Genomic DNA, 14,520 nt, shown 5'->3' on the forward strand with positions numbered 1-14,520 from the left:
CACAATTTAATTAGCCATTCTGCTTCCAAATGAATTCACCGCGGTCCCTGTATAAATTGGCCGTGACGTATCACGCGGCCGGCCAGAACGGAAGGATTTTTAAGCGAATCCTTCGCTTTGAAATTCAGAGACCGCTCGCTTATGTTCCGGGCATAGGGAGGAATTACAGGATCCTTCAAAGGGCAGATTTAATATTTCGCAAACCTTTTTATTCCCAGCTGCGCCCGCCATAGTACGTATACTATGAGAATTCTTAGGCGAGGGGATATCGAGTTCGTTGCAGAGGGGAGTCTTAGATGGCGCTACGCGCGCAAGAGTTGGTAGCGGGAGTAATTGTAGATGGCGCTGTGCCCCATGTTTTGCGGTGGTGTACTAAAACTCTCATAGTATACCTACACGTCGCATCGAATGATTCTTATGCAATGGTATTTCGATGGTTTGAAGTCCGTGCCAGCGATTGGGATCAGTGTAACGTGTCGTGAGGAATACGGGTCTTTTTAGAGGCACTCACATCGAGACGTTGAGGAAGACTGACAGTAGAAATTCGTTGTAAATGGCCATCGAGATGAATCGACTCTCGTTGAACTCTGACGGAGTCTTTCTCACCACGATGCACAGTCTGATGCCCCATATGAGGAACATAACCTCCACTGCAACAGAGAATAAATTTATTTTCATTAGCACCAGGTTTATCACTCCCACTTCACGAGTGTAACGATCACCGTTCTCTTTCCTCTCTATTTTTTTACTCGAGAAACCTGCTCCGTGGCTCCCAAGAAGAAATTTCTTTTATTACGCGGTTCTGTTGTTTCTGAGTTGACCAGCCTCATGAATATTCGCCTGGAAAAGCGAAGGGTGCTCGGCAAACAGAATGGGGGCAAGAAAGTAGAAATTTCTGGGCCACGGAGCGCAGGAGGTGGAAAACAAGGTATTCCCTGGCATTGTTCGACCCTCCTCGAAGGAATTGCCCTGTTGTGGTGGCTTTGTCAGATCGCTCCCCAAACGGTTCTAGGTGACACTCGCGATATTATGTCGCCTGTCAGATAAAGGAATTCGAGAATAATTTCTGGCTTGCCCAGGAACGATCTGGCAACACTGCATCCCGTGGTAGAACGATGCTCGCAATTTGAGCGTGAGCAATCCCCTCACTGCTCTGATCAAATTAAGAGCACACTATTGAGAATCATATAACTTTTAATATTTTCGCATTCTGACAGTTCCGCGTAATGGTATCGCCTACACAGGCACATCGGTTCGATTACCACGGCACATTGGTCCAGAGCACACACTCGCGCAAAGTTAAACACACCTTGTGGCTCAACATACACTTCATTATAAATAAATTTGAATCGCCATACAGTCTTTAGTCCTTCAAAAACTAGAAGCTTCATCATTCCTTTTACTAATCAGTTACCTCCCCGGACCATGGTGCCTCCAGTAATCGCTCGGAATTCGCTTCAAACACCCCGAAAACTCCAGTAAAACCATCCATACGCGTTGTTTCACCGGCGGGACAAGAACAATTAGAAATAACAGCGCGCCAGAAATACATTGGGTTACTCCGGAGCCTCGGCGTTCACCGAACGCGACTTCACAAAGGGTTGTTTTTCCTCGTCAAGGAAGCTCTCGCGCTAATGCGTCCGCAGGAACGACAGAAACTCCGCGATTCCACTCCCCAGGAGTGTTCGAAAAAAATACGGAAAAAGCAGACGATTTTTTCCCCGGGACTGTCACAGAGCCATCGGGCACCAGAAGCTTTTTTCCCCACTGCTTCAGCGCTAACAACCGTCACCGACCAAGTTGCCAGGGAAGTTTACCGTTGACTGGGGCCGTCGTTAGTCGGTTTTTTCATCGAGACTCGTCGTAAAGCGCGAACGGGGGCGAAATGAAAAGTGGGGGAGAGACCATCGGGGTCCTCCAAAAGCTGGTGTTCGATTGGCTGATTGCTTCTGTAGCCAGGGGGTCTTTCGGAAAATTGACATGCAACTAGTATCTAATTGATCTTCCCATTCTCTCCCCCACCATTATTTTGTTATCACGTACAGGGGTGCTTCGAAAATAATTAAAGTGAAGTTGAAAGGCAAAAACTGTTATTATTTAATGTTACGTAATATTTGTTGTTGTTTATTTATGCTGATGGCATCAAAGTTCTTAAAAAAATTTTAATATCTCGAGAAGCTTACTAAGCCGTCCCTTAATTTTCACGGCGCTGCTTGTTTTCGTTTAAGTACGTAGTGGACATTATTGAAATTTCATTTAAGGGGTGTTATTTTTAATCACGCCTATTTGCATAAGTTTCACTAGATGGCTACGAACGTTACTTAAACTTTCGATTGCCACTCGAAGCTAGCACAATGGCTGAATTCGAAGCCATTGAATGCCCCAGCAAATCTTAAGTTCCAAAGTAATCTTATTCGAACGATGCTAATTAAAAACTTTCGATCTTTTCGACGAACTTTAAATAATATCTCCGGATATTGGGAGGGAACAATGTAGTCCAGAGAGTGATATCGTAATTTCTACTGCAAATAAATTGCAACGGCAGATCGCAGGTGCGTTGCGTTTATTGATAAAAGTGAGGTTATGCGAAGGAGCCGGATTTACCTGGCAAGATAAGAATTGCCCGTTAAGGAATCGTCGAAGCATTAAATAGGGTACTTCAGTTTCGCAACGAGAAATTCACAAGAATCTCTGTGGCAATCCGGTCAGGTATTAAATCGACGAGATTCCAAAATGGAGGTCAGAGCAACGATGCTCGAAAGGGATTCATCGATTGGAAACGCAGATACTCGTTTGGAAACGCTGGGTATCGTCGAGTTGAAAGGCTGCGCTGGAATCGAGGGACTCGCGATAATCCCTTTGATAAAGTGGTAAACGACGGAACGTTAAAATTTTGCGGCGAATGACGTTTCTCCTTTCCTCGATGAACCATATGAAATCCCGCGTTCTCCGGAAAATCCAGCTCCATACTAATTAGAATTTTTCGCGTCTCGTTCATTTTTTAACGGAGCAGCTCCAACCATTCATACGTAAAGAGATCACTTTAAAAAAAAAAAAAAAAAAAAAAAATCGTTTTTGGGTCAGTCGGTTCTAGTTGTGAAAATAATTTAATTAATTTTGCACGCTTGCCGCGAGCCAAGGATGAGAAAGGGGTTATTATCGCATTTACATTAGAGGAATTTTATTTAGCAAAGGCAACGCGTACTTATAATTACTTCAGCAAGAGTTGACCAGGGAAGAATTTTCCATTATTTTTCAACGAATAATGTACGTCACTCGATACAGTTTCGCGAGAATTTCACATCGCACCGTTTGTCAAAGTAAACGGAGAAACGCTGGGGGAGGGAATTTATTATTATTTCCCATAGGCGAACTTTCGCGTCGAAGCGCCCGAATAAATTGTCACCCGCGCTCAAACACACTCCTTCGCAAATAAAGGGTGAAGTGAGGAGGAAAGCGTAAGAAATGATGCCGAATCTTATCGCGAGTGAGAACTGACGATTGGTATTGGAGGGGACGATTCTTTCCACCCCTCGAGCGCACAAAAATTAAAAATTTTAAATTCAATGGAAAGGGGAAAAAAAATTTTACCAAAAAGTTTAAAGTTATCAAGATATATTCACAGTTGGAATGTTTGATCCCAAAAACATTTAGCTCTGAGAAATCTTTCGGTTCACTCACTCGAACTGATTCGGTGGAGCGTGGGTGGAGGGTGTAAAGGGAGTGGGAGGAACATTTTAGGGCGAGCAAGAATAGCAAACCCGAGTTTTCTCCCTTTAATCGCTGGAAAACAAGCAACAAGCCCATGTCTCGCGGTTTACGAGGGAAAACGACCACGTTCCATAGGCAAAATATTGAATTAGTTTGTACTCGGTTTTTGAGGGTGCCGAATGGGGTGAGAGGACGCGCGAAATGGATTACGGGCTTTGCCTCTGGGTATTTTAAAACGATGAGCTTAGTCACGCTGCAATTATTAATAAACGTCCGTGTGCTTCATTAATCTCCAAATTATAGTGTACAGGGTGGTCCAAGTAGGCGTGGCTCCTCGTTCATACTTACGGAATTATTAAGGGCAGGCGAAAAATTTGTTTGACACTGATTGTTGGGTATAAATATTTTTAATAGCTTCCGATTTTCCAATATTTGTAACCTTGAGCATTAAATATAAATCAATAAATCAATAAATTTTAATTTATTCTTTTCTGTGCTACTGTGATCGTGCACCAAGCCCACTAAAATACGAGAAACCTTTTACCCTGAATAAACCCCTTCGAGCAATAAGCACACCTCCTGTGCGGAATTCCCATAACTTCCTATGTTAGCTGTGCTTAACAAACGCCCATGAGCGTTTACCGCACAGACCGTACTATTCAATTATTGAGCAACCACCAAATAACTACATAACTCAGAGGATTAATTTTTAAAGGAACCTTGCCCACGAATATAGTTAATGGAGCAGTTGACAGCTGTTAGTAACGACTAGAGCAGATGTGACGATTTAGTTGAAACGTTTTTCCACAAAGTTACGTTGGCATTTTCGAAATTCAAAGGCCAGAGCACGCTCGATCGATGGGGGAAACCACCAACTATTCTTCGTCAGAGGCTTCCACATCGCACGAACGGGGATCGATACGCGTATACAATTTAACGTTATTCAAACGGGTGCGATTGAAAGGCAGGGCCATATTTATCAGAATTATAATGGTCACTGAGTATACTAGGTTGCGGTTGAAGCAGGCATTTGCTGAATTTATTGTGCACAGAAGCCACGCAATTTCCTGCTTTTCGTAATCCCCCCTACCCCGTCCTCGCAACCTAAATATTTGTGAATTATTTATTCTAATGAGCTCCGCACATTCTACATATTTATAGAGCTGTTGCGAAAGGTTCCTCGGCTTCTGTGGATTCTGTTTGCATGTTTCCAATTTAGCGACTGCGGGGGCGCTTTACAAATACACAGGATTCTGAAGAAAGAACGATTCGCGATTCTCGATGTGAGTCGACAAGTCACACGACTTCTTTCAATTTACACTTATAAATATTCCTCAATTTTCCCATGAAAATTGAATTTTCTTTATGAAAATTTGCAGAATTTCAAAGAGATTAGGTGCTCAAATATAGTTTTCAATCTGTTTTGAATACATTCTAAGTTGCGATTAACTATACCGGTCTTATATTACAGCTATAAGTAAAAAAAACAATATCATTTTATTCTCCGTTCAAAAATAAATTAAAAATGTGCAGTGAAACTTTTTCGTTGGAGCCTTCGTTTTCGAGAAAAACGCCTGTTTGGAAGTTTGCTCGGACCTAAAGTCGTAGTTAGTTCGCGTGACGGCCACTAGAGGCGCCACTGTCCAGTGCTCGTTGCAATAGCCATATTCAAAGCTGATTTTCTCGTAAACGAAGCGTCGTTCGAAAAAACTGTTTTGTACAATTTCGACTTATTTTTGAACGAGGAATCGTAATCTTTTCGACTCCTACAGAAATTAAGTCGCGTTGTACATAAAAAGTGAAGGAAAGCAATTTGAACAAATGTTTTAACTATAATTTTGAAGTATTTTCGAATGCCTGCATTATTTTGGGACATTCGTGGAGCAGTTAATATTTTTTAAAAATAGGCGCAACGGAAGGCGAACTTAATTCCATTGCCACACTGGGAATTTCCACCCAGGTACACAAACACCCTTCTCTCCCCTTTAAAGACAGACAGGAGAGCCTTCGTTTTCGCGAACGGGTCAACTGTTGGAATTTCAATGCGTCGTCTCCGTGGAATTGCTGGGAATTCCCTTGTTCTTCCGCGCCTTTAACGACCCCCTCGAAAAATTCTTCGAAGCACTTACACGGGGAACTTCCATCGCATCCAAATTCCAGGCGCGTTCTCATATCGAACGAAAAACGGTTTTTGGCCAGACGGTTTTCAATTAATAGTATTCCACCGGTGGCTGATTTCCTTGAGAGATTCGTTTCGATAATTGGTTTCAGAACCACGTTACATAATATTCTTCCGAATTTAATAGAAATCCATTTCGTTAAAAAATTTCAAATTCCATTTGTAAGCGACGTTAGTAATTTCCTCGAGGATGGGTTGAATTATAATTTCAAGAGATTCGCTTAGAATTAAATTTCCTTGATATTCTTATGATCTCACAACATATGGTGAATTATCAAATTACCCCAGTGCCGTCTGAATCAGCCCCTGCCGCTTGAATAATTTAATTACGTGACCCCTTTTTCAAAGATAATCCCGCAATCTCTTAGAGGGATTCTTTATCATACCGAGGAGATTGGATGAGAAGTCTGGACCTCGTTCCCGTTGTTATACCACGGCGTTTGCATTCTGAATATTCCACCCACTATTTTGGTACTATCCTAGATTTAATACGAATTTTACACGAGGTACAAGTACTGATGCATAGTCACGTACACTTGTCCTTAATTACCCTACTCGGGCAAACAGAGTCTGCAAGCAAACCGGAAATAATATTCCCTAATTCCAGGCTTTTACACCAAAAGTGTTTAATTTACTCAAAATCAAACCTCTCGACTATAACCCATTTCAATGAGGATTAACTTTTGCCAGATAAAAGCCTTCAACCTCCGCGCAGAAAGTTTCAAGTTTATAAATTCAAAGCATTCAAAACAGTGAACTGCAGTGGAAAATTCCCTAATAGTGACTACTTACAGTATTTATTCACTAAGAGCTCGGCTGGCCTACACGTTAAGAGCTCGGCGCTTTCCCCACCACTTTTTGCTCACTCCTGTCCCACTCTCGCCTTCGGCAAGAAAGAAGGGAGAAACGATCGCCCGGAATTGTGCCCTCTCTACGTTAAATGCTCACCACCGGTCCCGAGACGCGAGCTCTTAGCGAATAAAAACTGTATAGTCAGGACAAAGTTAATCTCTCGCTCAAGACTACCAATAGTGACTTCCCCACCACAATACCTATCTACCCCTATCACGCAGCTAACTTACCCCCTACTCCAGCACCTGTCTACCCCTGCTACTCCGATTCCCATCTCTCTCCATTTTTTTTCCGAACGCAGCCACACATTTGCACAAGTACACTGTCCTCTTTTAAAACTACTTTGCCCACCATCGTGCCTTTCGAGTCCCCAGCCATCAAAAACTCCCTCCCCACTTTCGAACAATATTTCAAAGACACCCAAATTCCCGCTCGCGCGCCTCAGTGCATTTTACATTGGACGCGGGCCAATGGGGAGCAATCCTTCCATCTGTGAAAGCTTCTATTTGTTAGAACGCTGGCGTTATTCCCAGAAGTAAAGCCGCGAGGCAGTCCATCACCTTAACGCGGCGTTTCATGAGGGAGGGTGGTGCGTGGGGGAGGGAAAAAAAAGATTTGCATTTTATAGGATTTCAGCGATACGGGGAAGACGAACGGTTATCGCCCGGGAATGAATTTATCGCGCCTCAGATGGAAGCTTCCCACCTTATAACGTTTATTGTTCGGCTTTAAAACGAATTCGATCTCTTTCCGCGGAACTTCCGATGGAGGGTTTGGGTGTAATTAAATTTGCAGCGCGGGCGGCCGGGAATTGGCGCGCTGTAAGTTTCACGCGGGAAGTTAGATAGGAGGGTACACTGCTCGGATGGCTTCGAACTTGTGCGGGGTTTCATCGCGCACGGTGAGGATTTTGTACACAAATGCTGGGCCCAGGGGAGGTGTCAGGTATCCTAGTTCCTGGTAATTTCTCGCTCTACAGGGGGCGCGCGAGCTCTCACGCGCTGATTTTAATGTAACTCTGGGAGAATATAGGGAAGGCAAAATATTTAATTTCAATTATAATACATATTAATTATTTTTTTTTTTAAATTTTGAAGTGTATAGGTACACATTTATTATTATGGTATTATGGTAGTATTTTGAGCTTCTGCATAGATGTGTTCCCACAACTGCAATATACATGTAGAATTTTTTACAATAGTATATTCAAAATATTATTTTACGATAAGCACCACGCGAGTGACTTACGTCACTATGAAACTCGGCCCTCCGTATGTGTGCCGGTGATTATGAAAGTGGTGTGAGTAAAAAATCTAAAAACGTCGAATCCATCAGTCACTTCGTGTTACATCACCTTACATAAAAAAATAAGTGGCAAACTTAATTTTTTTTAATTTTTCACCTAGTCCATTTTCATAATCACAGGGACGGGAGTCCCCCCCACTTAGAAAACTATCCTCCTCTCAGTTTCTATAATTCATTCACTCGAGCTCTCCTTTACCCAATTCCTCATTGTCTTCTTGGTGTTTGACGATTCTCCCTCAAGCTACATCCAGCAACCCTCCACCCCTCCGAATGACGGCTCCCCCCAAATGCCATTTTCCTCGCGAGGGAGGATTCATATTTCCCTCATCGCATTTATTCCCTTCCTCCCGCGCCGAGGAATGCGGAGGAGGAACGGGCACAGGGGCAAAAGAAAAATCCTGTGGGAAGTTGCGCCTAGCTTTCCAGGACGGGGCTCCCCTGTATCTCTTTCACCGCGTTTCACCGAGGAATTTCAACTTTCCTTTGATAATGACGCCGGAACTACGAACTCCGCTCGGATGCAAGGCCGAAAGGACCAAGTTGGAAAGATCGAGGGTGAGGCAGGAGGAGGGCGAGGCGGGACGAAGGGGGTGGCGCGGTTTAGGGCGGGACGTCTTTGTGCCGAGTTGGCGGCATACGACTTATTAAAGGCAACAGAGATTAACCGATTCCTTCGGAATATCTTTTAGGTGAACTAATTACAGAACGAAGCTGTAGCGTGTTTCTTAATAATGCAGGAGGATCGAGGGAATAATTAGTTTATCCAATCTTCTTGATCCCTCTGGAAAGTGTACGTTTGCCACAGCTGATCCTCGGATCCATTAAATTCTTGGATCCACTAAGTTCCGTGTCCTACCGAACTGTCAAATCTACCGAATCCTGAGTCCCGTCAAGGTCTTAGTTCTACCAAGTCCTGATCCTACTCAACTCTTATAAAGGAGGGGTGAGGGGTCGATGTCACGGATTTGGTTCAACTTTTGTATGTACATAATTACTGAACGACCTATATAATAATCTACCAAAAGCGCAGGGAGTAATATGGAAAAAATTGCAAGAAAATCAGGTTCAAAGTATCGTGGCTTCTAGACCCTCGATATATGCACTCACGCGGTGAACAATGAACCGGGATTAATAAGGACAGGATTTTAGGGGTCTACCTCCGATTGCTTTGGTTTTTGGATATGTTTCAGAGAACCGAAAAATAAGAAACACGTGTCTTTTTATTTTAGCCCGTTTTCGTATTTAGGGGGTTAAACCACCCCTCAAAGTTATAAGATTTTCAGGTGCCCTCCTCCGATTGCTTTGGTTTTTGGATATGTTTCAGAGAACCGAAAATTAAGAAACACGTGTCTTTTTATTTTAGCCCGTTTTCGTATTTAGGGGGTTAAACCACCCCTCAAAGTTATAAGATGTTCAAGTTTTTAGATATGCTTCAGATTACCGAGAAATTAGAAATACGTGTTTTTTTTTTTATTTTAGCCCGTTTTCATATTTAGGGGTTAAACCACCCCTCAAAATTCAGAAGAGATTAGTATTGTTAGTTCAAAGAATATTATAACATTCTGTTGAATGAAACTTGAATTTCATTTGCATCATAATTTGCTGTATGGACGATTGATTATGAAACTGTTATTTTGTATTACATCGATCACACAAACCCAGAAGTCTAAATATCGCAAAACGAAGAAAAAACGACTTAATCCACTTTCATAATCACCGACCCAATATAGTGTCTGCAGTCGTATGTACATACACAGTTTTATCTATTTCACAACGTCATGGATGCGGAACGTGCAAGCTACCCATTTCCATGACTCCTAGTGTCACTAGGATCGCTCTATTAGTTAGGTGGGAAGTGGCTCCCCAACGATCGTACTAGCGGAGGGTTTAACAGCGAAGTGCCAGGCATATCAAGGTATTTGACACGCGGGAACACTCACGTGTAGTAAAACTGTGATCCCACCAGTCGGTGCGACACAGATAAGCCTTGAGGTCGTCAGCCGTTCGGGCTACTATTACCACAGGCGGCGCAACTAGGGTACGGATGCTAAGGAACACGCTGAATATCATCACGATTACGCCCAGCCGCTTCAGCAGGCTGCCGTCCGTTATTTTCACTGCCTTCGCCGACTTCACTCTGAATATCACCGATATCCTGCAAGCAGAACAAGATGGGAGGTTAAATTGGTTAAGCGAACTATGAAGACTTTAGCTGCGACAGGCTGGTCGGAGGAGATTAGTTTCATAGCCTACTAAATTCGGGTCTTTTCTATTTGCAAAGTGTTTCGATTGTATTTCGGGTTGCAGGTTCAAGGGGTTATGTACGTATAGCCAGACGAGCCTATTTTTATAATTTCAAAAAGATGAACCATTTATGTTACTAGTTAAGTGATTTTTTTTGCAAAATTTCGCTCTGTAATTGTGTGCAAAAAATTAATTAGACGAAATATCTAAATAATGGCTCGTCAGACTATTATTTCACAAGAACATTTTATTTTTCAGATCAATCGATGCTTAAAGGGGATGTCATGCTGATCGTGAAGGGGTGTTTTTCTGCAGTGGTCTAAAGAGTCTAAAAAACATAAATAATTTAGTTGAAAAATTATTGTGAATAATTTTCGATTTTTTTTTAATAAAACCCTTAAAAAAAATCCAAAATCGTTTTCGCCGCTGCCCCTTAAAGAAGGGGTGTTCAGGATTTGAGAATTCATGACTTTGATTTTTTGATGACGTGAGGGTTTATGCTCATGGAATGGTGTCAATTACTCTCCCACATAGTTCAAGTTTTGGAAAATAAAGTTTTGTTAGAATTAGCGTAAAAATTGTTTCGTCTATATAAAGTATTAAAAAAAAAATACCACTCTTCGTTTCACATTTAAAGGCAGAAAATATCTGGAAAATAGAGGGTCTCGATTGTCGGCTGTTGCACGTTTTTATTTCTCGGTGAAATATCCCCCAAAAAAATCGATGCAGCTGAAGTGACTTCGTAAACCATATTCTCCTTGAAAAAAATCTGGTAGTGTTCGATTGCCCTCCTGTATCCGGTTCTCAAAAAAACGAGGATGCTCAGAAACTAGTAGAGGCAGAATAACGAGGATCATAAAACGAACAGTGGAAAGTGGTGCAGCTCGATTGCCCCTACATCAAAAAAACATTTTTCATTGTGAAATTGGAGATGTCCAAAAAATAGGGGACTATGACTAAAGGGGGATTACCCGAGTGGTATGGCCTGAGTTAGGTGCACAGAAAAAACTATTCCATTGCTCCAAAGGGGGCTAAATATCCTCTCCAACCACGCTACCATTTCCAAAATGGAGAACACTCATTAGCTAATAAATCCAGGTTGGGTCGGACCAGAATTAACCTTCCTACTAAAAACACTAAAAAAAACTCAAATTAATTAACTATCCTCATCAATCAAAGTCCAGCTCGACTCCACATTAACCCATCTCTCCTATTTCCATCAATATGTACTAATAAACAAACCTCGACTCCAGTTCTGGCATTAATCTATACTACTCTCAATTCCAGCGATCCTCGTCGTTCTAATCTGAACTCGACTTGCGCTAGTCCACGTGAAGTATTTCCGTAAAGATTGTAACGAAAGAGTCCATTAGCTAATAAACTGCAGAGTGCATTCTACAAGTGTCTTCATCAGTCTAATTACGTTACTGCTTGAGGAGCTGAATAAAGAGCTAACAGAGTTCAGTTGCGTTCTTTCACCGGCTGCACCCCCTTTGAAAAGGAAACGCTCATCGCGTCGACAAAGGAAACATCAGCGAATCGAAAACGCCGGCTTCCCGGAGGCCCAGGCAGCCCCTAAATGGAGCAAACCCGGTCGCGACTCAGTAATCGTTTCGCCTACATTCACGAGTACGCCTATTAGAACGGCGGCGTGGTACAGTTAATGCCATTTAAGAGGCTTCGTCGGCCCACGGCAAACTCTCTCAGAGGCCGACTAGGCACTCCTTTCGCTACGGTCAGAGAAAGGGTTGGCCTTAAGGCTGGCGCTTGTATCACCCTTACGCGACAAGGAATCAGCTTTCATCCTTTGTCCTTTAATCTCGGGAACCAGCCAGATGCTTCGGTGGCCGTGGGACCTGGGGAAGCTGCCTGCAGTATCAGATGATCCGCTATTTACATTCAGCAGTATATATTAGGATGGGTCTTATTTTCAACCTGAGATTTCGTTTGCTCGCACCCCCTAATATGGTTCAATTTCATGAGGAAATAGTCGTTGAAAAAGATTATCGCAATCGGACAACAGGGTTGTTTTGAATTGCCACACCTGGTCAGTTTTGAATTATACCAATTGGGTTGCCTGTGGTGACACTCGTGACCCCAGGCTACTGGTCAAGTCTCTCCACTGTTCCAAGTCGAACCTAGCCATGGATTAGATCTTCCACGGGATCCCTGACAGTACTACTGTGGGAGTGCGAAGACTGTCTGATTGACAAAGTATGTTTGGGCCAGAGCGATTGGGATCGAGAGCGGATGTTTATAGTGGAGTATCGAATGCGTCAGGGGTGTGAGGTTTGAATGGTTTCGTCGAATGCATGCGGAGAGTTTGGGTGACCCGAGTGCGTGTCAAGAGTGTGTGTGTTGTAAGTGTGAATCTCGGGGAGCGCAAGATAAGAATGGATGAAGGCAGTCCTGCAGAGTCCGTCGAACGAGAGGCATCATCGCCTGAACCTATTCTTTTATAATAAATTAGCCTCTTTTACTTTTCCACGAGTGTGCAGTTTACTCCTGCCCTGATCACCTAACATCCCTACACTACGTTACCATGTACTGAATTAAACAAGTGTTCCCACTAGGTACCGTTCAGCACCCGTTAACCCAAGCTCCCTAACCTACCGCATCCCGAGATCTCCTCTCCACCGCTCCAGCATAAATTCCCTCAGGGACGTCCCCAACGTTCTCCACACCCAGTGCCCGCAAACTGCCCCCGGACAATCGCAGTCCCTCCCACCTGATTTCATCCATCACCATCCCGCGCGGTACTTCCAGCATCATCAGGATTCATCAATCCCACTACAACGTCACCAAGTTTTCATGCATCCAATGATCTATCAATCCCCGCCCAAGCGTCGCCCAACACTCGCCCCCTTCGCGGGCGATCAATCAATTTCCCTCAAGCGCCATCAAACACCCATGACGTCCGCCAAGGATCCCCGGTGATCCCCCGCGTGACGCGCGCCAAAGATACATCGATCTCGCTCGACCATCATCGTATTCCCCCGAGGGACCAAGCTGCTTCTCCTTCTATCCGGCGATCTCCACGTCCCAGGTCGCTGAGAGTATCGAGCAGCGACCTGTGCATCTAGCTTCGGAGCTTTCGCAGGCAAGTGGATGGCTCCAGCAGCGCTCTGTGTATTGTTCCAGGTCAATCAGGGATAGGCAGTTTGAAGGAAGGAAGTTGGACACACGTTTTGCGCGACGCCCATAGACCTGCCTTGCCCAGGGACGCTGAGGATCGATATCCTCGATAAGCAAACGGGCCACTTAATCCTCATCGAATGGCCGATGAATAGGGAGGTGCTCTGTGTAGCATGGGACATAAATTCGTCGGAGAATTCAATCAGAGCACGGAGAATGCACGCGGCCGGCAATTACTTGAAGGAATTCGGGGGGTTGTTGGGGAAAGACAGTTTGAGTACTAGGTTTGCCAGCGTCGCGGACGTGTGGGTTTTGTTTTTGGTGCGGATCATGGAATTTGGCTGCGATAGCGCGCGAATGTTCTGGGAAGAAAGGAACGAGAGGTTAAGGGTTCAGCGGGCCGGGTTGTGGGGAGATTAAGCTTGGCTTGGGGTTTGGTTGAGGTTATGTTAGGTCTGGGAAGTGATGCGCTAGGTGTATGTTAGGTTATGTCTGATTTAAGGGGTTTTATATTCTTCACAGGTCTGAAAATAGGGTCATTTTTATGATTTTTTTTTTCGTATAAAGAATCGTTATATTTAAAAATCGAGATATACAGGTTGTTGCGTATTAATTAAGCTGTATTTCTGTTAGAAAAGAAATTTTTTATCTTAAGAAGTGGCGCCATAGCAGCCACTTCTCCCAAGGAGAATCTGTTTGTAGTTACAGCATTTGTGGTAAAATATCTCAGAGATCACTGGACCGATTTGAATAAAATTTTGCACAAATATTCTTAAGATTATACTACAGTAATTGTCGGCGCCGATTTTGAAAACATTCATTCCTTGAATAATGGCAGCTACTCAAAGTCAAGCTTGTGATTTTTTTTATCTAAATTGTCATTTTCTTTTGTTAATAAAGAACAGAACAATTAATTCGCAAAAAAGTACTTGATTCTCGAGCGATTTGACTGGCTAGTCCCCAGTATTAGATCTGAGATAGCTTTTAGGGGATGTGGATTCATCATTGTCACCGAAATAAATGTACCCTAGCGTACAACAGCTTCGCTGTTCACGACGAAGAAGTCCAGGTCCCCTGGCTAAGCTTTGCTCTCG

The 14,520-nt window shown here is 43.4% G+C and overlaps 1 protein-coding gene across 2 annotated transcripts in view; it reads right to left on the minus strand.

Annotated features, from left to right (window-relative positions):
- LOC143377110 (metabotropic glycine receptor) overlaps positions 1 to 14,520 on the minus strand; it is a 142,214-nt gene that overhangs the window by 13,923 nt on the left and 113,771 nt on the right. For both annotated transcript variants that reach the window (XR_013087236.1, XM_076828054.1), the window contains exons 8-9: positions 9,988 to 10,202; positions 512 to 650 (exon numbers count right to left, since the gene is read on the minus strand). Coding sequence is in view for 1 of the 2 variants with exons in the window: in XM_076828054.1 (XP_076684169.1) it covers positions 512 to 650; positions 9,988 to 10,202 (354 nt within the window). In the remaining variant the exon portion in view is untranslated. The remainder of the gene's footprint in view (positions 1 to 511; positions 651 to 9,987; positions 10,203 to 14,520) is intronic.

This window comes from Andrena cerasifolii, chromosome 15, assembly GCF_050908995.1.
Source record: "Andrena cerasifolii isolate SP2316 chromosome 15, iyAndCera1_principal, whole genome shotgun sequence".
NCBI lineage: Eukaryota > Metazoa > Arthropoda > Insecta > Hymenoptera > Andrenidae > Andrena > Andrena cerasifolii.